We start from the raw sequence: 24,754 nt of genomic DNA, 5'->3' as shown, positions 1-24,754 counted from the left end.
TCGGCCCGACCCGGCCCAAGTTTCAGTTGAGAGGCCTGCTATTAAAACTGTTATTAAGAAAACTGTTATTAAGAAAAGAACTCCAAAAGATTAAAACATAAACAATGATCCACAGGCCTGAACATCGATTAAATAGGCTGCAAGAATGATGTCTAAATGACATCGTAGGCCTATGTCACGTAGTGATTGGTGTGGCACAACAGATAACACCACTACCTGCCACTGAGCTACCACACCATGTGGGAGACTGGGGTTCGATTCCCAGGCTGGGTGCGCTACACCAATAAGAGTTCTTGGGCAAGACTCCTAATACTACAGACCCCAGACAGATCCTGACAGGGAGTCAGGGTTAGGCTCGGGCAGAGAATCTAAACTAATACGGAAGCCTTAAGGAGAGCAGAATAGTCAAACAGTCCAATAACTACAGGAGACACAGTAGTACAAGATATCCACTTTAATACTCACAAAAAACACGACAAGAATATACAAAACCAACAGTCTCTGGTACATAGATTTTAGCATTAGATTTTTTTTCCCCACAAGAGCAGCATTATAATTTCTTATATTTCATATAGATATATTTATATTGGTCGATGTGCATTCTCACTTTATTGTTATTATCACAAAAATGTCTTTTTGTCGTTTTTGTAAACACTCCACACATTCTTTAACATGGATGAGCTACGTCTCGTACGGCTCACGGCGTCGCTCGCAGTTACAGAGCCGTAGTTTGTCGGTTTTCCAACAATGGTTTTAGTTACAGGGTTACAGACAACAGTAAAATGGGTCTGATGGACCCGCCTACACATAAGGAACAAAAAAATATCTTCTTTATACAGAATTCAATCTATCTTACACTCGGAAACAGAGCTTACAGAGTTGATTCTGCATGCAGACTTCAGGTATACTGTACATGCAGTTTAGCACTAACATCTCTTTATTAAAAAAAAGCTTACATACAAATTCACTAAATTAGTATACTGTGATCACACAGTCCATGTACGGTTACACCCTCCCCACACACACACACACACACGCGCGTGTTAGTGTGTTAGTATTTTTTAATTATTATTATTTTATGTTTTTTGTCCTCTGTTCTGTCCTCTTTCACACGTTCATTCAGAGGCCTTTACATGTGCATTTTAAACTGGATCATCTCACTACTAGAATCTTAAGATTAGAACATTTGCTTATTTGTAGAGAGCTATGCTAAGAGAACTGTGCTTAGGTGATGTGCTTCTGTCGTCTTTGTCGGGGCATCACCAACAAAGCACAACGTAGGTTTCAAAGTGCAATGTATAGTATAAAGATTTATTTATTTATTTATTCAAGAAACCACCATCGATATACTTTTTATGGACAAGTAAAGCTCACTCAGTGGTCCTGTCTTTACTGTCTGCTCAAAACGCCCATGACATCTGAGGAGTAGGGTCAGGGCCAGGTGTTGCAAAATGCACTTTAGAAAGCTTAAGAGGCTGTTCACACCTTGTGTTAACATGTGCGTTTTTCCATGACCAGGATTAAACACACCCAGGAGACCAAGCAGTCATCAGAGAAAGAGCTTGACCACATTCAAGCCAAGAGTACATGGAATGGATTTTGTGTATATCTGGACACAACCATAGAGGTGGGAATGCGTCTGCCAAGCTCGGGCTACACTCTTAAAAATAAAGGTGCTAGTTAAGAATTTAGCTTATTTTTGGGAGAAGGACCACACCCTTAACCCCACCTTATCTAGATCTTCACCCTCTTTATGCACCCACACCTCACAGTCTATCCCCGTCTGAACAAACCCTGCACCCACCTCCTCCCTCTTCTTCATTCAGACCTCCACTCTAACGGGGGATCAGGCTTCACACACAGACCATGGAAAGCCGATCCAGACTCCTGGCCAAAAACACTTCTGAGTCCGCCCTCCTGCTTCACCTTAGGGTGTGGTCCGCACTAGCAAAGTGGACGTTAAGAATTTAACTTAATTTTAGGAGAAGGACCACGCCATTAATTCCACCTTCTCTAGGTCTTCACCCTTCATATATACCCACATCTCACAGTCTATCCCCGTCTGAACAAACTTCACGCCCACCTCCACCCGTCTCCTCCCTCTTCTTCAGACCACTCTGACCAACAGGGAGGGCCAGGCTTCACACGCAGACCTTGGAAAGCCGACCCGGACTCCTGCCCTGAGCCCACCCTCTGGGTGTGGTTCTTTAATTAGCAAATGGTTCTTCTAGCAATGCCATTAAAGAAGCACTGTTGGTTCCTGGATCAACCATGTTTGTGGTAGAAATGTGTAGGTGACCCTACAAGAGTGAGGATAAACAAGATATCGGACAGCATATGGTATAGTGGATGTAACGCAGGTGACCAACCATGTTCACAGTAGGATAAACGGAGATGATGTATAGGATGCTTTTCAAGCAGGAAGGTCAATGTAGATCTCATCCGGTCAGGACTTGACACATGTTAAAGCAAGGTGTAAACAAGCTGAAGTGCTCCACGTAAATGTTTACAACATCTTTACGATTGTCTTAGATCACAACATCCACACAACGCTCTCATATTGCGTCCCTTTGTATTAGTTTAGCTGAACACAGGGAGAAATCAAGTGGCAGCTGGGCAGTGTGAGTTACAGTCATGGAATAGTCTGGGCACCCCTGGTCAAATTACATGTTGTGTTTATTGAAGACAAATGGACAAATCCTCTACAGCTGGGGTGGGGAACTTAGTCCTGTAGAGGCAGTTTCTCTGCTCAGACATACCTGCCAATTGAATCAGGTGGGTTTAAAACCTAACAGTGTAAAAATCCAGCCCCCAGGACTGGTGTTTCCTACCCCATCCTGTACAGAGAACACACTTCTGCACATTTGAATTAGAGTTGGGTGGTATCCTCTTTTCCCGTAACGCCATACCCCAGCCAAATATTAGCTCAGTATATGGTATTATCGGGTGTGAGGAGTAGATACTTGTGGATGGTCCTATTTTACATCTCGTCCTGTATTATGTCATAACCAAATCAATCCACTACACCCAGCAGTTTTCTCACATCATCACCATCTAAGTGAACACTGTCAGTTCCAATTAAGAATTATCAACAGGAGTCAGATTTTTTAACTCAGGAAGTCGGGAGAGCTTCACCAACCCTATGTTAAAAATCCAAGATGGCCGCAATCAACAGACAGACAGGTCTTTTGTCTATCCCATCAAATCATACTTATAGTACTGTCCATCTAAAGATGTGTTTCCATGATGTTTGGGTGTTATCAACTGATATCACTAGTAATGCTAACCTGGTACATAAAAGTGGGACATTTTTCTACATTTCTGAAGTCTTTAGCGACTTGCTTTTCAGGAAATATTTGGAAATAGTGAACAATTGTAAAATGCTGTACTCGGGTGCAATGTCATTCCCAGCTCTGACTTCCAAGGTAAATGAAACGCAGCATTAAACTGCTGCAAATCCGGAGGGAGAAGCTGGTTAGGCTTAGCTTAATTAGCAGGACCCTTCTGCTCTCCCCAGCACACCCTCAAGTCTGTCTGACAGAGACCCCCCTTTTAATTGAAAGGTTTTGGATCTGTAGGCCACTTGCTAAGCTAATTTGTGCTTTGCTAGCCAGGCTGCAGCGTCAACGACCACTCACGGCACAGTACAGCAACATTTCTGACTAACCGCTGCTCTGCAGACATAAGTGGCGATGATAAAAACCTGTGACTGAGAGAGCCAAGTCGAGCAGCTAGTATTGGACTGATGGTTTAACAGGTTGTTTCGTGATTTTTGGCGAACAGCCGGCCTAGGAAAGATAAAAGCTAGCAGGCTCAAATTACACACGAATCGAGTCATCTGTGAGTTAAATTCAGTAAATAAACAGTAGTTGTGCAGAGGTGTGCTCTCTGTCATTCACAAAACCAACAAAACATTTAAACAGGGGTGTCCAAACATTTGCACACAATTATACATAACTGAGTGAATAAAATGCAACAAAAGCTCTAACTTGAGGATCAAGTCTGCAAGACCATGAATGGACTCAATGAAAAATGTCATTTTATGAAGACCAGTCAGAACATGACTCTCCTTTCTACTGTTAATAAGGCCGTGATATGAAGAGTAACGGAGAAAATGACCAGCTTTCCTTAAAACATGTGTGTGTAATGTGTATTTTGCGGATCTCAAACATAGGCATCATTTGAGGAACCACTTCAAATCTTGCACAATTCGCTCAAAGTTAAAGGCTAGAGTATAATCAAACGATAAACTCTGAACACGGTCATCGTATGCACATCTCACTTGGCAGGTGCACAGATTTCTCCTCCTCTTCTTTCTAGCGTTCTAGTTTCTCGTCCTCTCATCCCGAAGTATAAAAAATACAAAATATCATAACTGTAGCAAATACAATTCCATAAACACATTTTGGTATTAATTAACTATCACGATCGATCACAGTTTGCTAGACGTTCGTTTAGTTTGTTAATGTGGTGTATCTGGATATTTAGAGCAGGATATAGTGAAGTCTCTTAATAAGTGCTATAGGGTTATCGCTCTTCCCGCATTCACATGACACGCCGTTTGGCCGCTCTCTCTGCCTTTGTTCACTTGACTGGGAATCGGTACCTGCATATACTTACAGGATCAATGCACCTTATGATGTTAGCTTATTGTACATATATTGATACCTATATTGTTACATTTAGCAACAACAACAAAAAAAATTAAGTCTGAAAACCTGACCTTATTTAAACTTACCCTAATGTACTACACACATTGTAAGAGACATGCAAGCTTGACGTTCAGCGTCCTACTCAGGGTCCACTGTGTCCATCGTCCACCTTCGGCATGGTATAACCACCTAAGATAGGATCAGATCTCAGGGGAGGAGAGAGCGAAGGACGGTGATCGGCTAATAAAAAGACACCAGCTAACATGCCGGAAGGAAAGAGAGAGAGAGAGACTGAGAGAGGCTGTGACTGACAGCCTCTCTCACAGAGAGGTAACAGGGCAGAAGGGGACATGGAAGTTGGTTGTACTTGCACAGAGGGTTATGCCTTATCTGTCTGGTACTAGTGGACAGAGCCTGCCAAAAAAGCAGTGGGCAGCTGATACTGCCTCCAGGAGGGCGAGAGTGAGGAACCCAAAAACTAGAAGAATCCTTTAAGTTCAAAGGATCAACCTCCACAGTCTGATCTAGACCTCTTCCTGCCCACAGTGCCTTTCTAAAGCAGGCCTGAAGGGTCTATGGGCGTCTATGTCTTGACACACTGCCCGAAGAATGTTCAACAGAACCCTCTGAGGCGACTACGGCTGTGCTGAGCCACGGTTCTGCCTGTCCTGTCTGATGCTTAAAAACAAACGCGCTGTCCCTTTTGAGAATCGGCCAGGCCAAGGAAGAGTGAGGATTAATCGGGAGAGAAAAGCGCAAGCATGAAGCAAGCAAGTCAGGAGAGGTGAGTGAGGGAGGGGAAAAAAAGAAGAAGAAGAAAGACATAAATGTTAATTATATGTTATTTTTAAAAAAGACTGATGCACTGTTGCTCTGCATTGTTCTGCTGGCTGCCAAGCACACCTGAGCCTAGTAATAAAGGTAAGAAGGGCTGGACAGCTCTGTGCAAAACAAGCACGCGATGCAACAATACAAATGAGCATAAATGCAGGAGTGTGTAGGTGATCAGTAAAGCTACTGATATGTTGAAGTTATGGATAATTCCAGTTCCACCAGCGGCTGATCGGATTCAATGGGAAACTGATATACTGGCCTCCCTGGCCTTTCCTTTCCTTTAACCAGTGCTCTACAATGATCACAGTGTGACAGATGCAAAACATCAGCCATATCAATTTAGCTGCGTCTTATCTTTTCATGCAATTCCTGCCGTAAAGCCAAACACATTAGCCAACTCCAACAATTCCTCAGAAGCAGTGCGATGCTACCCGAGACGACGCGCTAAACTCCACTATCTGGGATCAGATCAAAGTACAATACTGAGTAGCTGATGCCAGTCTGCCTTGGAAACTGTATGCAGAGAAATGTCTCTGACAGCACCATTCGAAAGTGGGTTCACCTGAGGCAAACAACAGCCGAGTCATTCTCCAGAGGATTTCAGCATCTGTTTGTTTTTGTTTTTTTTGTTTTTGTCTAGCAAAGACAGCAATCCCGCTTCCAGTTTTTGCTGCTTCAACAGACCTAATTCTGACGTTCCTCTGCTGCATCCCATTTATTTTCCTGTTTTACAAGTGCAGTTTATTCATTTTCCAGGAGATATTCCTGAGGAGATCATGAAGAAGATAATCCATTAGAATGAGGAAAGCGGGAAAGTCGGAGGGAAGTAAGTGAAACCGCTGGAGTTTCCAAAACTGGAGTTCGAAAATATAAAAGCTTTCCAAGAGAACTGCTGTCGTAATCTGCCTGTGTGATGTTTTGGATGGGCTGATTGGCCAAATTCAAACTGAGGAGTAATGTAGACATCAAATAATGTGTAGAATTATTCACTATATTTAATAATACACAGCAGATAAACGCAATCATATTTTAAATCATGCAAAAAACTCTAAAGTCTAAAACCAAGTCATCCTTTTTGGAGCATTTCTATTGGTCCATTCATGAGGAAAGTTGTGAGACACAATGTGAAAAACAACTGCCAGATTCAAATTATGTCAAAAAGTGGAAACGGCAAAAACTAAGAGACAAGGCCTTTGCCTGACAACTACGATGTACTGAACAGACCTGGATTTTATCCTGTGAAGTCATATTTTGTCAAAGCCTAAGTATTGGGGCACTTTAATCCCAGTCAAATATCTGACCAATCAAAGAAATGAATGACCAACCCACATGCATTAGCCAACAGTGTGAGTCTGACCGAACCAAATGATTAAAATACAATGTCCCAGAAACTCCAGTGCAGATTTAACCTACTGCTCCAGCCATTCCTCACAGATTTCTACAGGAAGAACAGAAGCTGACACTGTATTTTTCTGCTTTGCTGAGAATTTCAGAATTTCACTTATCTTTAACGTTAAAGGAATACTTGCTTTTCAACACATTATAATGGCCGAATTGAGACACGTGTTTGCACAGGCATGTAGTAATGAGTGTCCCACAGACATAACAATGCCATTACTGACAAATACAGACACTAATCAAGCCCTTCCTGGTGTTTGGGAATTACAAGCCATTTGACCTTTCATGAATAAAACATCCCCTTAGCCATTTTATCTCCACAGGCATCTGTTTAACTGCCTCAGTGGTTTCCACATCAGGCCACTTTCGAAGCCAAAACGGCAGACAGACAGAAGGGTTGTCAGACAGAGATCTGAAATTTACTGCAAGATGCTCCTATTGAGCTGCAAGCTCAGACAAAGACAGTTTTGCTGGGAAGGGGTGGCACGCAGTGCTTCCTGGCGTGCCAAATTAGCTTGACCTTTGACTGAGCACAAAGCAGAAGCTGTCTGGTTCTAACAGCTGTCTGACAGATGGGTGCCAACTCTGCCCTGCTGAGGGTCAGTCCACGGTGGGCACAACACAGAGCGCGGTAAACGGACGGGGTGGCTGGCTGGGTCGCTGGGAACTGCCGCTACGCAGACAGGCCGAGTGACACTGGGGAAATTTAGCTGATGGTTAGCTTTGCCCTCATGGGAGTATGCAGAAGCCTGTTAGCATTAGGCTAACGGTAATATCAGGTACTAAGCTAGCTAGGAAGAACATTTAGTTAGCACACTTTAGGATGGTTGCCCCAAATCTAGCAGTCATGTTGCATGTGGATTATTAATGAGGCTCATTTAGCTTGAGGTCACATTCAGGGATTGTAGAGGCCCCAGCAACACATTTCTAGATCCTTTTAACCTACATTTTCACAACAGTGGCATTTTCGAAAATCTCTCCATTTATACAAGAAGGCAAAAAGCGCGCCGTGATAATGCCCAAAATATAGACGAAGCTAAAGCAAAGGCTTTCTAACAAAGGGACACGTGCATTGCTAACACTAAAGGCTTGCTCAACCTTCAGCAGACCACAAACGGCAGTGATTTAATGCTTGCTGCCATGGGGTTGTTTATATTGTCATGGCTACGCTACAGTTTTAGGGATTTTTGGGGGGGGGGTACATGATCATTGTGTGTACTGACACTGGGCCCAGTTGCCTTGTACCATGCCCTAGCACAATTGCCCCCCCCCTCTCTCTCTGCCTCGCACTCACATTGCGCTCAATGTTCTGGGCCCAAGCATCCTCGCATTCTCACAACCTGGCTTTTTAAATGGAAGAAAAGCACCGCTGCCTGTACTGGTCGCCAGCAGAATTTAAAATTAGCTAAATTTCCTTACTCTGCTGCTTATTTGGAGTGGTTTTGGGCCCGGTGATACACGGCGCTCTCACATGCCTTATAGATTTATCACATTTGTAACACAGTGATTTCATTGCAGCATTACTGACGCCATGTTTGAATTATATCTAATCCTTGAAATAATATAATCCTGATGCTTGAGACGCTGGAAATGAGCAAGTATAAACAGGGTTTCGGATTTCTAATGAGGCTGACTGTTCGGCTCTTCTGAATATTCACTTTACAATGTCTTTACAGTGATACATAAGGCTGCCGCTTCATCAGTGACCACTAACTTAAGTGCCTGATCATACTGTGCACTCTACAAAAAGGGCTTTTGAGGGTCATGCCTGTGCTGTTTTAACAAGACAACAGTTCTTTAAGAATCGTCTGGGCTTTCCTTTTACCCTGGAGAGAACCACACTACGCTGGCGTTAAGATGTGAAGATTTCTGGAAGACCTGATAAGACTTTGCTGCAAAGGTTCAGTACTAAAGCACCATCATCACATCCAGCATGGTCCCCCACGATCCCTATGGACTCTAAAAGGTGTGCAACCGAAAAAATTTGTGCCGTGTCTTACATGGCTCTAATTTAACAGAATTGCTTGGTACAGAAAAGTGTATTTTCCAGATACAGGACAAAATGTCTTTGCTGTCTTTGTTAAGCATTAAAAACAGCAAAGCTACTCCAACTGTAGAAGAGAATGCAATGCGGGCAACTACCAGCTCTGTCTGCCTGCTAATCCTCCTTGTCTGTTCACATAAGTCCTTGTTGTCACTGGATGCAGCTCTTAGTGACGACTATCTGAGAGAACAGCACTTTGACGGCTCTAATCTAACAGGCCAAGCAGAAAATCATTGGCATGGGGGAGCTCTCTCCTTTAACCTCGGCTTGACTTCGAGTCTTGTCTTCCCATCTGAAGCGTTTAATGCTTCTGAAGCCTAACTCCAAGCAAAAAAGGTTCTATATAGACACAGCCTATTATATTACCATTACCAATATTACATACACACACATTTCCCTGGTTTCTATCACCACCAATCCAGTGAGTTTGTCCACAAGTTTGAAAATTCTGGTGGAATTCTCCTTTAATATCACCTTGTCTTATCTTCTAGTTATGCCGTACTGCCTTGCTCCACATCCACAGCTCTACTTCGCGTGTCCTATCTTCTAAGCAGAAAGGATTTAGGCCCCGTCATCACATCGCTAATTGAGAGACTCCCTCCTGTTCATTCTCCGAGTGTCAGTTTGTCCTTGGATCAGTTATGGGGGAATAACCGGGCCCAGCGGACTGCAGCGAGCCGGCTAGCTGCACAGCTCACAGTCAGCTAATGGCCTAAAGATTAACCCTGCAGGGAGAGAGAGTGAGAGAGGCCGGCCCAAATGTTAACTGGAGAGGAATGAAACCTTGCCGTCTTATCTCTCTCTTTCTCTCTCTCTCTCTCTCTCTCTCTCTCTCTCTCTCTCTCACTCTCTCCCTATTTTTCATGATTTCATTCCCTCGCTCCGTCCCTCAGGGCTTCCATGCACCCTTATACTCTCTCTCTCTTCTGCTCTGCTTTGCTCTCTCTCCCTCTCCCCCCGTTTTCTTTGGGCTGGATTGGAGGAAGAGCCATGACTCTGCAAAGCTGCCCTCACAGATAAGAGTCACCCAAGAGACTCTGGAGTGCTTCCTCGTTCTGTTTGCCTCTCTGGAGTGCATTCCCCTTTCAACTCCCTGAGGCCTTCAGCTTCTCCTCCTTTAACCAGCCTGGCTTTTTTTCTCTGAAGTGTTTCTTGTGTTCTTTAGTAAGTACTGTTTTCTATCCGTTTTATCTTTGGGTATTTTAATCTCAACGGTGCTCACATTTCACACCAGAGTATCTTCCAAGGTCTGGAAGACTCTCAAAGCTGGCTTTGAGGAAAATGGTAGATTCGTAGAACTGGGTTACATGAATTCTTTGTTCTTGGTTGACCAAAAAAACAGAAAACAAAACAACACACCCAATAAAATAATGAAAAAAAAGTGGTGCTTTCCCTCTGGCCTTGCTCACTCTCATCTTAGCCTTCCCCTGCTCAAAGCCCCCAAGGATCTGACAAGTCGGATAAGGTCATAGAGCATCTAGGTCTAGTGATGCACCTGCAATGAGGCTTGAGTGGGTGCAGTGTCATTTTAATTAATGTACGTCCATCAAATGTAAGGGTGAATACAAGAGTACTGAAAACAAGAGTGCTGTATATGGTCTTGTATATGGGCTTATTTCTTATATATATATATTTTTTTTTTCTTTCAAATTTCCAGCAAAACTGTAGTGAAAAATGTAAGCAAAGTCTTGATGCGAAATGTGCAATTCTAGATGCTTTATTGATTCAGAATTGCTAACTGTTGTTCACAATGTTTAATACGTTCCAGCATATCCAAGTTATCATTTATATATATATATATATATATATATATATATATATATATATATATATATATATATATATATATGCATATAGTCATACGATAAGCTTAGCATTTGTTTTGAAGCAACATTTTGTTGCAATCCGACTTTAAAATAACAGCTTCAGAATGATTTTATTGGTACACTGAATATTGTTTTTTACAATTTACTATTACTGGATTGTAAAAAGTGCTTTACGAATACATTTGTTATAGAGAGAATGTGTACCATGAAGAGGAGCTCAAGGCATGATTTGTATTTACACTAACTCCCCAACTGTAGGGGGACCCCAGGAGCAAAAAGACCAAATCTTGCATAATGCTGCTTTAATACATTCATGGCAGAAAGCCATGAAAAGCAAAATAATACCCAAAGAAACTTAAAGAAATAAACTCATATATATTAAAACTCACACAAAAGACATGCATTGATTCACTGATCATTCTAGATTGTAAATAAAATGTGTGTTTAACATTGCGACGCTTTTTAAAGTTTCTATCACGATCACTGTAAAATTAGTGTTGGTAAGTGTCAGTGTTTCTACAACGAACCAGTTCATATCAAACAACCGACTTTCGTTTCTGACTTTGTTTACATTTCAACCTTTGCAATATGCTGAAATTTTGAAAGAATGGTGGAATTCCCCTTTATTAATCAATACAGATTTTGGTGTAAAAATGCCCTAAAGCATAATTTTCGTGTTTACAAGTTAAGTTGAATGTCGAGGTACCTGAAAGGAGTCAGCCTTGTTGGACTGCACTGAGAAGACACGCTTAGAAAACAACAAAGATACTGTGCTCTGCCCTCCGTCCTCTGAGGAACCAGCTAACATGAGCAGATATGAAGATGTCTAAGACCAGCTCCCGGGGGCTGTGACCCTGTGTGATGTGCGTTAACATGCAGCGTTTGGAAGAATTTGGAGGAAGGAAGAAATTCCAGACTATAAGAGGCGACACGATGAGACACGATGGACAGATGGGGCACGGTGAACCCCCCTGCAGAGAGGTAGACGTCACAGCGCTGCACGCACCAATGCTGCGCGCACACACACACACACACACACACACACACACACTGGCATGTCGCAGCATCTGTGCAGCACCTGCGACAGTCGTTGCTAGTTGTTGACTCGAGACGGGTAAGCAACAGGGCCCATTCGCAGCAGCTAACCGAACCACTGGTGCACAGCTGCTACTAGGACAGTTAATGCTTAGCTTCTGGCTTCACAGGTGACAATTATCTGCTACTGAAATAATTACTGCTTAGCTGTCCACGTCAGATGGACGTAGCTGCTAGCAAAACAGATGGGCTCAGCTAGCTCTGTGGGCTGCTGCTGAAACCTAAGCCGCAAGCTGCACAGGTAATAGTCATCAGCTAGCGCGGCAGTTCTCTCTAGACTGCTAATGTAGCAGGTTGCACCAGACGGTGCTCAGTTCTGGCTCAGGGCGGGAGGTCAGGTCGAGTTGGTGAGGGTCAGCTCTGGCGGGCTAACTGTTCGGCGGCGGAAGGGGAAGAGGGAGGGGGGGCGCAGCCGTCGTTAGAAGTGGAATACCTGCTGCTGGCCCTGCTGGAGTTTGGGGAAGTCCTCCCGCTGCTTCCTGTTCTTCCGCTCCAGGCTGCTCTGCTGCAGGTGCTTCAGACGGGACGCCGCAGATGCCGGCCCGAGCTTAGCTGACCCCGGGGGAGTGCTGGTCGACTGCACAGGGAGAAAGAGGAAGAAGAGCGAGAGAAGGATTTGAGCAAAAGTCATTGGTGACACTGAAGGGCAGTTTCAGGGAAGTCTTCCATGAAAGTGACATAAACCTACATAGGCATTTATAAAGGCTCACTCCAGCACAGCTCAGTTGTCATAAAGCCGCCTATTGTCAATTTTGTTGGCATTTCTTCCTTGAAAGTGTTACGAAAATCAAAGGCTAATGTCAGTAGCCATGATCAGCTTAAGCTGCTGCTACGTAGCGTCATGAACGCCCTTCAACCAAGTGCTACCTAATCATCAAACAATGCTGCCCGTGACTTGCATTGCTAAAGAGCAAGGAGTGGAGGTTGCCATGGGGGGGCAGGACAGGATGGGACAGATAGATGGAGAACACACAAAAGAGAAAGGAGTGTATATTGACACCCAGCGTGTGTAGGGTACAACTGACACTGAGATTCTTTCCCTCTGTTTCTCTCTTTTCGCACACCCTTCTGCCATGACAGACACACTAGGGGAGCTCACCGTAGCATATTACTGCGTTCTGTGAACAACGGCAAACACACACTTTGTGCGCTGCATGCCTACTCGCAAGCTGTCTCAACAGTTATGCTGGCATTCCTGTAAATTACCCCAGCCAACGAGAAAGCGACGAAAACACCCTCAAACGAACCGCCCAGGCTAAATTAGACTGGCAGAGCAATTAGGCAGGGAATGGAGCAGCCAATTTAGCAGAAGATTTTGTTGACTTTTTGTTCATTTCTGTTTGTATTTACCAAAGAAAAAAAGATTTCTGGCATTTTATACTTGACATGTAAAATCATATAATAAAACAAAGTGATTAGATGGATTTGCCATAAGAGGGAACCACTGCTCAAATGTAAAAAGTTAGAAACACAAGTTAGTGACACAAACATATACAGTGGCATGCAAAGGTTTGGGCATCCCTGGTTAAAGTTTTTGTTACTGTGAATACTTGAGGCACAAAGTTAAAGATGAAATATATCTAATATTATAGGCAAAAGTAATATGTTATTATTTTCTATTTTGCTGACACTTATTTTAAATGGTTCTTTCTAAATATTTAATTAACTCTTGGCACAGTATCACACATCAACATATCAGTAAAGTAGCAGCAGTGAATCAGGTAAAGATGTAAATATCTTGAAGATGATCTGTTAACGCTTTAACCCTAATCCTAATTTCAGCTCAAAACCTAACTCTAAACGCCATCCTGGCCATAATCCCAAATTTAACCTTGACACAAAACCTAACCCCAACTCTCATTCTGACCCTAATCCTAACCTTAATTCAAAACCTAATCCTTACCCTCATTTTGGCCCTAATCCTAACCTCAAACCAAAACCTAAGCCTAACTCTCACTCTGAACCTAATCCTAACCTCAAACCAAAACCTAACCCTAACCACCATCCTGACCCTAATCCTAACCCTAATCCAAAACCTAACCCCTACGCTCACCCTGGCCCTAATGCTAACCTTAAACTCAACACGAAACTTAACCCTAACCCCCATCTTGACCCTAATCCTAACCTTAATCCAAGACCTAATCCTTACTCTCATCCTGGCCCTAATGCTGACTTTAAGATCAACATGAAATTTAACCCTAACCACCATCCTGACCCTAGTCCTAACCTTAACCTCAAAACAAAACCTAACCTTAACCTTAACCCTCATCCTGACCCTAATCGTAACCTTAACCTCAACCCAGAACCTAATCCTAACTGTCACCCTGGCCCTAATCCTGACCTTAAACTCAACCCAAAACCTAATCCTAACCACCATCCTGGCCCTAATCCTACCCTTAACCCCAAATCAAAACCTAACCTTAACCCTCATCCTGACCCTAATCAACCATCCAGACGCTAATCTTAACGTTAACCTCAACCCAAAACCTAACCCTAACTTTTATCCAGGCCCTAATCCTAATTTCAACCCAAAACCTAACCCTAACTACCATCCTGACCCTAATCCTAACCTTAAACCTAACCCTAACTACCATCCTGACCCTAATCCTAACCTTAAACCCAACCCAAAACCTAACCCTAACCACCATCCTGACCCTAATCCTAACCTAAACCTCAACACAAAACCTAACCCTAACCACCATCTTGACCCTAATCCTAACCTTAAACTCAATCCAAAACCTCACCCTAACCAACCATCCAGACGCTAATCTTAACATTAACCTCAACCCAAAACCTAACCCTAACTTTTATCCAGGCCCTAATCCTAATTTCAACCCAAAACCTAACCCTAACTACCACCCTGACCCTAATCCTAACCTTAAACCTAACCCAAAACCTAACCCTAACTACCATCCTGACCCTAATCCTAACCTTAAACCCAACCCAAAACCTAACCCTAACCACCATCCTGACCCTAATCCTAACCTAAACCTCAACACAAAACCTAAGCCTCACCCTAATCAAAAACCCAGCAGCAGGTCTGTAGCAGCTGGTTGAGGATGTTGAGATTGTTTGTTTTATGTCCTGTTAATCAGTGATTCTTGCACTTGAACTCTCCAAGTAAGAACAGTGCAGAACAGCTGAATCCATTAGAAGTCTTTAGTAAACGTCTCTGGATAATCCACTGAATGCTCAGACTCTGCTACATCACTGAGATGTTGTTTCATCTAAACACTCCTCTTCATCCACAATGCACTACCCCAAAAGGCACAAGCTGAAGGTTCTGCCAGGGCCCCCACAGTTCCTTGACCTCAATGAAAATCTCAAAAGATCTCAAAAGAGCAGTGCAGTAACACAGCCCAAGATTCTCACAGAACCAGAGGCCTTTTGCAAGAAAGAATGTGTGAAAATCCCCCAAACAAGAACTTAAAAGCTCTTATCTGGCAAAAAAAAAAAGTGTTTACAAGCTGTGATACTGGCCGAAGGCCAAACAGGGTGTTACTAAGTTCACTTATTAACTATTCACAGTAACAGAGATTTTGAAGAGGGGTAAAAGGTGTAAGAAAAGAAATAACACAAAGCAGCAGCAGCAGCAGCAGCAGCCGTGTGATGCAGGTGTTCTGTGCTCGCTGACAGGAGAAGCTCCTGTTCTAAAGACTGTTTGCTCGTTTGAATCGATTCACTGGCCCTGTTGCTGTCTGCTTAGCGCTCAGCTACAACACAGTGCCCCATTACAAACTGTAACTACACACCCCAGAGAGAAGGACGAAGAGGAAGGAGAGCAGGATTGCAAGCTGTAAGAACAGAATTCCAGGTCTCTTAGAAAGGACGGGTATGGACCCTGAGAGTAAGAGAGAGGCTTAGAGGGGCCGGCTAACGGTTTACCTCTCTCCACAGAGAGCTGAAGGTCCACTGACCCAAACTGGAAGCACTGTTGGCGTGACCAGCGGGTCGTGGGAGAGTGCTGGGCTTGGGAGTGATGGTCACTTTTACAGGTGCTCGCTGGAAGATCTGCCTCATGGGTGTGTTTGGGTGTGGTGTGTGTGTTTATGTAGAAGAGAAATTGACACAGAACCAGCATTAAGATTGGAATTAGGATGAATCATCTCAGACATAACAAACAGGACATATGACGATTAGCCAACTAAAACAAAATATTGATTTATTTTTTTTAAAAGAATCATTTATTCAAGATTCTGCACCATTTCTAGGTAAACATCCAAATGTAACGCTAGTGTAGCCCTCTTTACGTTGTATACTCCACTTGTCCTGAGGGTCAAAAACTGACCTGAGGACAATCTGTTTACTCTGGTGGTGAACAGCTTTCATGGAAGTCATGGAATTTCCAGCCTCTGCTATTAAACATGGTAGCAGGTCATTGTTGACCCTTCAAATAACAAAAGGTTAAGCTCTTCCATTGAAGCTCCTGTTCAGATGACCCTTAGGTGGGCAGAGGGACCGTCTTGTGGGGAGTCACTTGGGGTAAACATGCAAGCCTGTTGGAAAAGGAAAAGCAGCCCAGTAGGCTCCCCAAGTCCTCTTGACGCTGAAGGACACTGAAGCATCTAAAATGTGGGACAGTTGGGCTTAGTTTACCATGTTTGGGTTATTGCGTAGTTTTTAAGTCTATTATCTATCACTATTATCCTGTGGGACATGTGGAAGGACAAACATGGCTGTAAGTGTGTAAGTGTGTGCTGTCCAAACACGGAATCGCTGCTGACCTCAAGCTCTGCCATGATCTTCTCCTCCTCGTCCTCATCCTCCTTCATCCCAGAGGCAGCGATAACCGGCGGCGTGGAGGAGGGACGGGGTCCGTCTGTGGTCGAGGGTCGCCTGAGTTTGACGGGTGGCGTCTGAGACTGAGTCTGTGCGTCCGGCTCCTCACAGTTTTCGCCTTTTTCAAGTTTCTGCATGAGGAACGCAGGTGTGAGAGAGTGTTGGGAGCTGGGGGTTTCAGTTTATTGGTGAGCATGTTTGTGCATGAGTATTACCACTGATGAGGAGTGTGAAATAAGCACGTGTTTGGGCCACAGAGGCACGTCAACCTTCTGCAGAGGCAAGGAGTCTTCAAATCCTTCAAAACGTACTGTGTGTACTCTCCCCGGACACTTTAAGAGAACCCCCTAGCGTGTAGCTTTTGCTTGCTGGTGTACAGTTAGAAACTGTAGCCCTACATCAGTTGTCAGTGTCCAGTGGTCACTCTCTGCTGTATGTTCTTGGATGGTGGTTACACTGCAGTCTGGAACCGAGCAGTTATGAATGGGGATGAGGATGCCTGACCAATTATGCAGAAGCAGGTGGGCCGCAGTCTGTAATTGTACACCTGCAGCTTCAAAGCTAATGTAGCCAACAACCACTGGAAGATAATAGTCAACCAAAATTAATTACGCTTCTCTAAACCTGCTCAAACCAAATTCTGGTCTTTATTAAAGTCTGGCAGACCTTCACACGTGGTTTAGGGCATGTAATGACTTACGGAGAACTAGTAAGCGAGACTGCTGATCTATAATCAGTGCTCATCACTGTGAGTGAGCAGCCTTGCTTGGTGAATCCTGAACTGAAATGAGGATAGATTAGTAAATAAGGTTAAGTAGCTATGGCTTATTTTTATAGTTATACAAAATCATACAATAGTGGTTTTATAGTCATACAAAACTACATCAAGAGAGAGCTGCAGAAAGGCCTGAAAAAGCTTGTGCAGGTTCAGTATTTCTGTAAATATCTGGGTGATTTTTGGCTTTCAGCGATTTTCCAGCAACATTACAACTGTAGCTCCAATGCAAAAACCAAAGGAGCGGAATTGTAGGCGATCGACTACATCCGAGATATGCGGAAAACTGGGTAATTCATTTTTTCTTCAAAACACAGGTGTAGAGTGCATTGCTCACTTTCATGCTCTTGTTAACAATGATAACTTCTCCACTGCTGTTGGTCGTGAGCCCGTGGCCTGATGGGAAACTGCGGCGGGGCGGTGGAGGTGGGGGGGACTTGGACGGCTTTTCTGTTCGATACCGCGGCACCGTCAATTCCCCTGTCATCAGTCAGTCGATCACACACACACACACACAAACATAAGCATATAGTCACACACAAGCAGACAAAGCTCTCAGCTGGAGTCTATTCAAACCGGCTTGCGCTCAAACAGAGCAAAATTGCAGTCTTTTACAAGATACAGGGCAGCTCACAACGCATCAAAATCAATAATGCAATCAATGGAAGCGCATGGAAGTGCAGGGGTTGTTATAAGTAGAGCATTTTGAATTAACAGCCTTGTGTGTGGAGAACGTTTTTTGAGGGAGAAAAGTTCAGGACCATCAGCAGGGATTATTTACACCAGCTCCAGCCACCATCACACTTCAGCTAAGAAATGGTCAAGAGTGACACAGTGTCTCAGTTTTCAGCTCAGGGACTGAAAAGACGCTAAAAGACTAAACAGGTCTGTGATGGAAAAATTACTGGAACGATAATAAAGAATAAAGAGTGGATGTAAGGCTCAGGAACTTCTCAACCACAGGTACCTCTAAAAACATGATATCCCACCTCATACGCAGAATGCAGTGCCTGTTAGCACGCCAACACCTTGTGTAATGATGATTAAAGTTAAGATTAAAAAAGACAAAGTGCAAAGTATGCCAACCATATAAAGGGTTTCATTTCCTTGGATCACCAACTGGATTTCGGCTCATTGTATTGTGTTGATTTCAGGTAAAATGTATATTATATAGTTTTGTCCTTTTAAAAGCAGATTTGATCAATAATACAACTGTATTTGCTGTATTATTATACTTATTTATATTTATATATATTTTTTTATTTAAAGCAACACTATGTAGCATGTTGTACCGTAACCCCCTTAAACAGCCCATGACCTGCTGGTGGCCCAAAAGTGTTATTACAAACTTCAATAACCAAAGAATAGCCCCACCAGTCACTGTGTAACACTGTATAACACTAATAGTTGTGTAAAACCCTGTAATATGACTCTACCCTAACAGTCCACAATTCCTTTCACTTTCAGTGACGGTTCTGCACCTCTCAGCTTGTTCAGAAATGCATGTAAAAGGCCAGATTATGTTCCTGCGTCGAACCAGCACATTCTACAGCACAACCTGCGCAAGCGGCCTTTTCCATTGAGAGCATTTATGCTTGTGCATAGATGTGTCTGCATCTAGCCAGAACACTAGTCTGGTGAGGGGGTTTCTAATGCCACTGCAATGTGACTTTTGCTGCAGAAAGTTTAGTTGCAAAGCAGGTCTTTTTAGAGAGAAGACGTCAGAGGAGACAGTCTGTATGGCCACTGAATCCTTTGTGGCAGAGACACAGCCACTGCGAGACATGGACATGGAAACATGGGTTGGCAACCGCTTATTTCACATCAGTGTACGCTCAATAAATGATCCCTGTTTAAATGTGGAGCCGGAAATATGATGCTTCCAAGCGGACCAATCACAGCTGTTGGCGTCTGCTTTGCTGAGACGCGTAGTTCCATTTCTAGGGAGGTGCGCATCAGACTATGGCATAGGGTATGCGGCTACACGTAGGCTACAACGCAGGTTTTTCGCAGATGCATGAATTGCCCGTAAACATGTCTTTCTTTAGGTGTGGCTCAAAGCGCGAGTTACAGATTCAGACTGTAGGGGGAGTCCAGGAGCAAGAAATACCAATTCTGCCATAACATTGCTTTAAAGGAAGCAATAAAATATTAATTTCAGGTTAGGGTTATTATAGCACTGAACTTCTGACCTAGATTAGATGATAATTAAACCCTGGACAAAGCATCATAATATCTTTGAACTGGGAGGCATGAAAACACTTCTATTCAGTGCAACAGACTTTATCCCAAAGTAGCTTGCAGGTCAGAAATGCAGGTCAGACCCCTGATGAGAGTGACCAGCGAGGTAGGCCACACTCAATAAGAGCATGAGGATGAAACACAGAGGACTAACTGCACCACGTAGTGGAGTTATGGAACACAAAGTAGGACACATTTACAAGTAGGATTTCAGACCTACATTAAAGCTGTTCCACTTTTGCATACCTTTATGTTTTGCATGTTCATGTCATAATTATTTGACAGCAACATGAATCTTATATAGTCTCAAGCGCAGCACAGCGCAGCCTCGGCTCATTCTCACACAATGTAAGTGAATGGAGATACAAGTAACGCAGGTTTAAGCTGTGTACAGCTTGCAGTGTGAGTTTAATTGTAGTCCAAAGATATATAAATATAAGCGTGTAAAAATAGATTTGAATTAAAGTATGAATTATATTAAAAGTGAGTGAAAATGCAGCAGAACTTCATCTGTTCTTGAAAAATGAACTGAGATCTAAATGTGTGTAACTCACAACTCGATTTCGGCTAAACCCGAAGAGATAATATAGCTCTATAAAGTATGCCTCAGATTTCGTCCATCTGCTTTTGCCACTAGTTACATCATCAGTACTCATCTCTGACGTCTTGTCTTGGGTGGCAGCTTATCGCCCTAAACTTCTGTACATCCCTGGAATAAACTACTGGACTTCGCCATGATATTGCCGTCTCCTTCGAGAACTCACTGGTCACTCCATCGACAACAACTCAAAGCCTTGGTGTAGTCATGGATGATCAGTCATTGTTCTCAGCTCATGTTGCAAATCTAACTTGGTCATGCAGATTTCTCCTTTTCAACATCCAGAGAATTTGACCCCTCCTCTCCAGAGAGGCCGCCCAGGTGCTCGTTCAGTCTCTCGTCCAGACTTCCAGACTTGATTACTGCAACTCTCTTCTGGCTGGTCTCCCTCTGCACACCACTAGACCTCTGCAACTCATCCAGAATGCAGCATCACAGGGTCAGTTCAGCCATATAACTCCACTGCTGTGTTCTCTTCACTGGCTTCCTGTAGCTGCTGCCTGCATCAGATTCAAAACCCTGACGCTGGCCTACAAAGCCCAGAACAGACCAGCACCTCCGTACTTGATGGCAATGGTCAAAAGCTGATCTGCACCAAGAGCCCTTCCAGCTTCAAGAACGGATCCAAGAATGATCCAACAACACAGATATGATTCCAACACCACTGTACATCTAAAATGCTGTGTTCTCAAAAAAGTAGTTGCCATAGCCATCAAATGTCCTCATGACTCACTGCCCTTTTTCCACTCATTAAATCGAACCAGGATGGTGTGTTGGTCATTCTGGACAGTTTTATGGTATGTGTTGGGAAACACATACCATAGAACATGCAATCATTTCCATTTTACTGCTTAACTAACACACTACAAGCTGTACCAACCACCTCAGAGGATGCTAAATCACACTAGATGAACAAACTGTAACTTGCACCACTGTCTGTGCAAACAAAAACTACAACAAGTCTGCATTTGTTGTTTTCTGCTGCTTTTTTATTTATTTTTTTGCTCTTTTAACGACCTCATACCGAACCGTGAGATCTAAACGAAACCATGGTGTTAACTGGTGTTAGCCACTGATTCATAACTGCAGTGCTCCCACAGGGAGAGGTTTGTAAACACATTGACAAAATCATAACGATTAATAGGAATAATATTTGAGTTTGTTCCTGGGCTCCCCCTAGAGTTGGGAAGTGTAATTGTGCTTAGAGACACCCCTAGAGGACCCACTTTACACATGCATTTCTGGACAAGCTGAGAGGACAACCAGAGAGGACCAGCACTCAAAGTGAAAGAAGCAGTTACACAGGGCTGTACATAGCAGGGTGCTGAGCCCAGACTGGGCATGGTAGAGACACTAGAGCATCAACATGCTACATTAATATTAGATTTCTTCTGAATTCTGAAATTCATTAAAAAAAATATATATTGGATAAGTGCCTTTTAAACATTCAACATGGTGTTCCAATACTTTTCACATATTAGCTGTGCTGAAGTGCAGTACCTGATTCCCGCCGTTGGATAGTGTCCTTGTTGATGGGTTTGGGTGGGTTTTTTCCAGGTTGGTGTTCAGGTGTGGAGGAGGGGGTGGAGGAGGGGGTGATGGGTTTGGGCAGAGAGGAAAGCTGGGGTTTTGGGGGCACAGCCGGCTTGGTTATCTGCTTGGCAGCAAAGTCCAGATCGGGAATGGCCTTCATTAGCTCGGCCTGCGTCTCCTCCAAGAGACGATTAATGTCCTGGGCACTGAACTGGGTCAAACTTGCCCGCTTTTCTTCCCAGTCCCGCTCTGCTGCCTAGACACACACACATACGCACACAGAGGTTAATATCTCAGGCTTTATGTAATCCCTAGATAATGTCACTGGGTACTGTATGTGTGTGTGTGTGACTCCAGTCAGTCAATCAAACAAACACACACACACACAAGCTATTGAAATCTGCACTCAAACAATCCAACCCCTGCGTGTTGAGACTAACCCATTATTAAGTACACACACACACACACATACAGTGCATACACACATTCTCCCACGCTAGAACACAGCTAGGCAAACTTACAAAACAAACATTTCCAGAATGAGCACACATGAACATACACACACACAGTCGTAGAGCAATAACTGCATAACTGAAGAGTGTGTTACCAGGCGGACTTCCACTGACACTCCTTTGTCCGGCTCTCTTCGCGTGGGAAGATCCTCCAGGCCGCGACCTTTTGCTGCACCTGCTGAGGTGCCGTCCTGCTCAGGCACGCTGCTGTCCACCGCCGCTGTGCTGGCCAGCCAGCTCCCCAGGGTGGTGGTGCCTGCTAAACCTGCAGCGCCACCTAGAGTTGACCCCAGACTGGCACCCAGAGCACTTGACAGGCTGGCAGTGGCCCCTGAAATGAACAAATCAATCAATTATGCTAATGATAAAAGCTATGGTTGAACTTAGCTTGCTTTGATATCACTACTATCCTGGGTCCTCTAACCCAAGGCCTTCCAACATTAGTCCTTCTCCTGGACTACTCTTGGGGAGGTTTGGGTGAAGGAACAGCACTTTCTCTTCCCTCAACAGCAGGGTGTGTTACAGCAGGGAGGACACCAAAAGGTGCAGGTCAGGGGGTACAGCAGGACCAGGGATTGAAACCCCTGCTCTGGCTTATGTGCACTTAATACTAAGCACTTTGGTAAGGTGCTCTGATTTCTAAAGTTGCTGAATGTCTTAGACAGAACTGTGCAAAGGTCAGAGACTTCAATTGTCCAGTCAAAACATTAAGTATAAGATATTCATTATTCTCTTATGCCATCAAATTAAACAGGCTGATCATTGTGCCCTTACACTGACATATGTAGCTGATCAATGTTCTGATAAGAAGCCTTGCATTGTGTATCATTTAATTGGCCATACAGGCTTAAACACTTCATTAATGGGCAGGGCTCAACCTTTGTAGGCTGAAGAGACGGATATATGTAAAAGTGCTGGTTCCCTGGTGCTGGATTAAAAATCACAGAAATGGAAAGTGAATAAAAAAGGCTTAGTACCAATATATTTAAACAGAACGTAAACAGAAACGCATCAAACTCATTTTAAAAAGCTAGTGAAAATGGGTGTTTCTGTGATATGAGCCCTTCAATGCCTTGAAGATTTATTATTTAGTCATTAATCCTAATGTAGAAACTGTTGGGAATTTTATGGCATATGGAATTTTGTTATAACGGTTTGCTTTGGCATATTTTGTGGAGACCCACAGGGCTCTATTGTAAGGCTTTTTAAACTGTTGTTAATTATGGCAGTAATGTAGCTAGAGTGAAGAACTGAAGTCTGGGCTTATAGTTAGGGTCTAAGGGGTTCAAAGTTCTAAGGTCGAAGTTCTTCTACTGTGAAAAGACCATCTTAACATCACTAAATGTGTTGGAGATGACTTGGATGGCAAAAAGCAGAAAATGCTGCATCCTCACAAGATGCTACAAGTGCTACAACAGGCCTAAAAGAACCTTCACTTAGAAAAGGTTCTTTACACTCACACATCTCTTACAAAAATGACTCTTTATGGAACCAAAAGGGGTTCTTCTATGGCACGGCTCAAGGAACCTTTCATATTTAGAAGTGTTCTGAGACTGAAATTATTCAGATTTCTGCAGAAGAACTGAAAGAGAGTCTCATTAAAAGAATGAGAGCTTTACTAAAGGCAAAGGGTGAACGCACTGAACACTGACACAGGCATCAGATATTAGGCCTCTGTGTAATTTTCTTTAAATAGGTTTCTAAATATGTAGCTTTTTCCCTTGGAATTTGAATGGAATATTTGAATGGAAAAATGAAATAACAGTGGCGCTCTCTTGCTTTTGCACAGTACTGTACGCAAACGCTTCACTTCCTCGCTCCATATACATCCACACACGCAGCCATTAAAGGGACAAGGCCACTGCTGTGTCAGACTGATACCTATGCTGGCAGTGTTGGTGAGGTTGGGACTAGTCCCCAGGTTGGCACTGGTCGCCAAGGAGGCGGAGAGACTGCTCGTGCCTGATAATGTGGCTGCTAGGTCGGGCAGGCTGCTCAGAGAGGGACTGGTCAAGATGTCCAGATCACAGCTTTTCGCAAAGTCAACATCACTGGAGCTGGACACTGAGCTACTGAAGTCTTCTGGAGTCTTCCACATGCCTTCTGACACCTGCCTGCACATACACACACATTGTAACTTCCTCCACAAGGTTAGTAATGTTTATATGACAAATTAACATGGGTCTGCATATGTGTGTGTGTGTGTGTGTGTGTGTGTGTGTGTGTGTGCGTGCAGGTGTGTTACCTCCTCAGCAGTGCGAGTGTGTCTGTGATGTTCCTGCAGCGTTTCAGCAGTGCATCCAGCCTCAGAGGCTCCTCCTTCAGAAACTTCACTGCCTCCACCTCCACCCTCAACACCACACGCATCTTACTCTGCAGCGTCGGGAACTGATCTACACACACACACAGGGCACAACCAAAGTAGGAGACAGTACCACTCATCAGTACACTTTCAGAAGGCCTGACT

General features: G+C 43.7%; 1 protein-coding gene across 5 annotated transcripts in view; it reads right to left on the bottom strand.

The window, feature by feature from the left end:
• Positions 1-439: 439 nt before the first annotated feature.
• srcin1b (SRC kinase signaling inhibitor 1b) overlaps positions 440-24,754 on the bottom strand; it is a 103,036-nt gene continuing 78,721 nt past the window's right edge. For 4 of the 5 annotated variants that reach the window (XM_072680115.1, XM_072680116.1, XM_072680119.1 and 1 more), the window contains 7 exons: positions 24,533-24,680; positions 24,169-24,401; positions 22,383-22,618; positions 21,743-22,031; positions 17,741-17,883; positions 16,574-16,759; positions 440-12,426 (listed from right to left, as the gene is read on the bottom strand). In XM_072680115.1, the coding sequence (XP_072536216.1) occupies positions 12,268-12,426; positions 16,574-16,759; positions 17,741-17,883; positions 21,743-22,031; positions 22,383-22,618; positions 24,169-24,401; positions 24,533-24,680 (1,394 nt within the window). In that variant the 3' untranslated portion in view covers positions 440-12,267. The remainder of the gene's footprint in view (positions 12,427-16,573; positions 16,760-17,740; positions 17,884-21,742; positions 22,032-22,382; positions 22,619-24,168; positions 24,402-24,532; positions 24,681-24,754) is intronic. The other variant, XM_072680117.1, reaches the window with a different exon arrangement.

The sequence above is a fragment of the Salminus brasiliensis genome, chromosome 5 (genome assembly GCF_030463535.1).
Source record: "Salminus brasiliensis chromosome 5, fSalBra1.hap2, whole genome shotgun sequence".
Classification (NCBI taxonomy): Eukaryota; Metazoa; Chordata; class Actinopteri; order Characiformes; family Bryconidae; genus Salminus; species Salminus brasiliensis.
The sequence above is the reverse complement of the archived record's forward strand: the minus strand, read 5'-3'. Positions and strand labels throughout refer to the sequence as shown.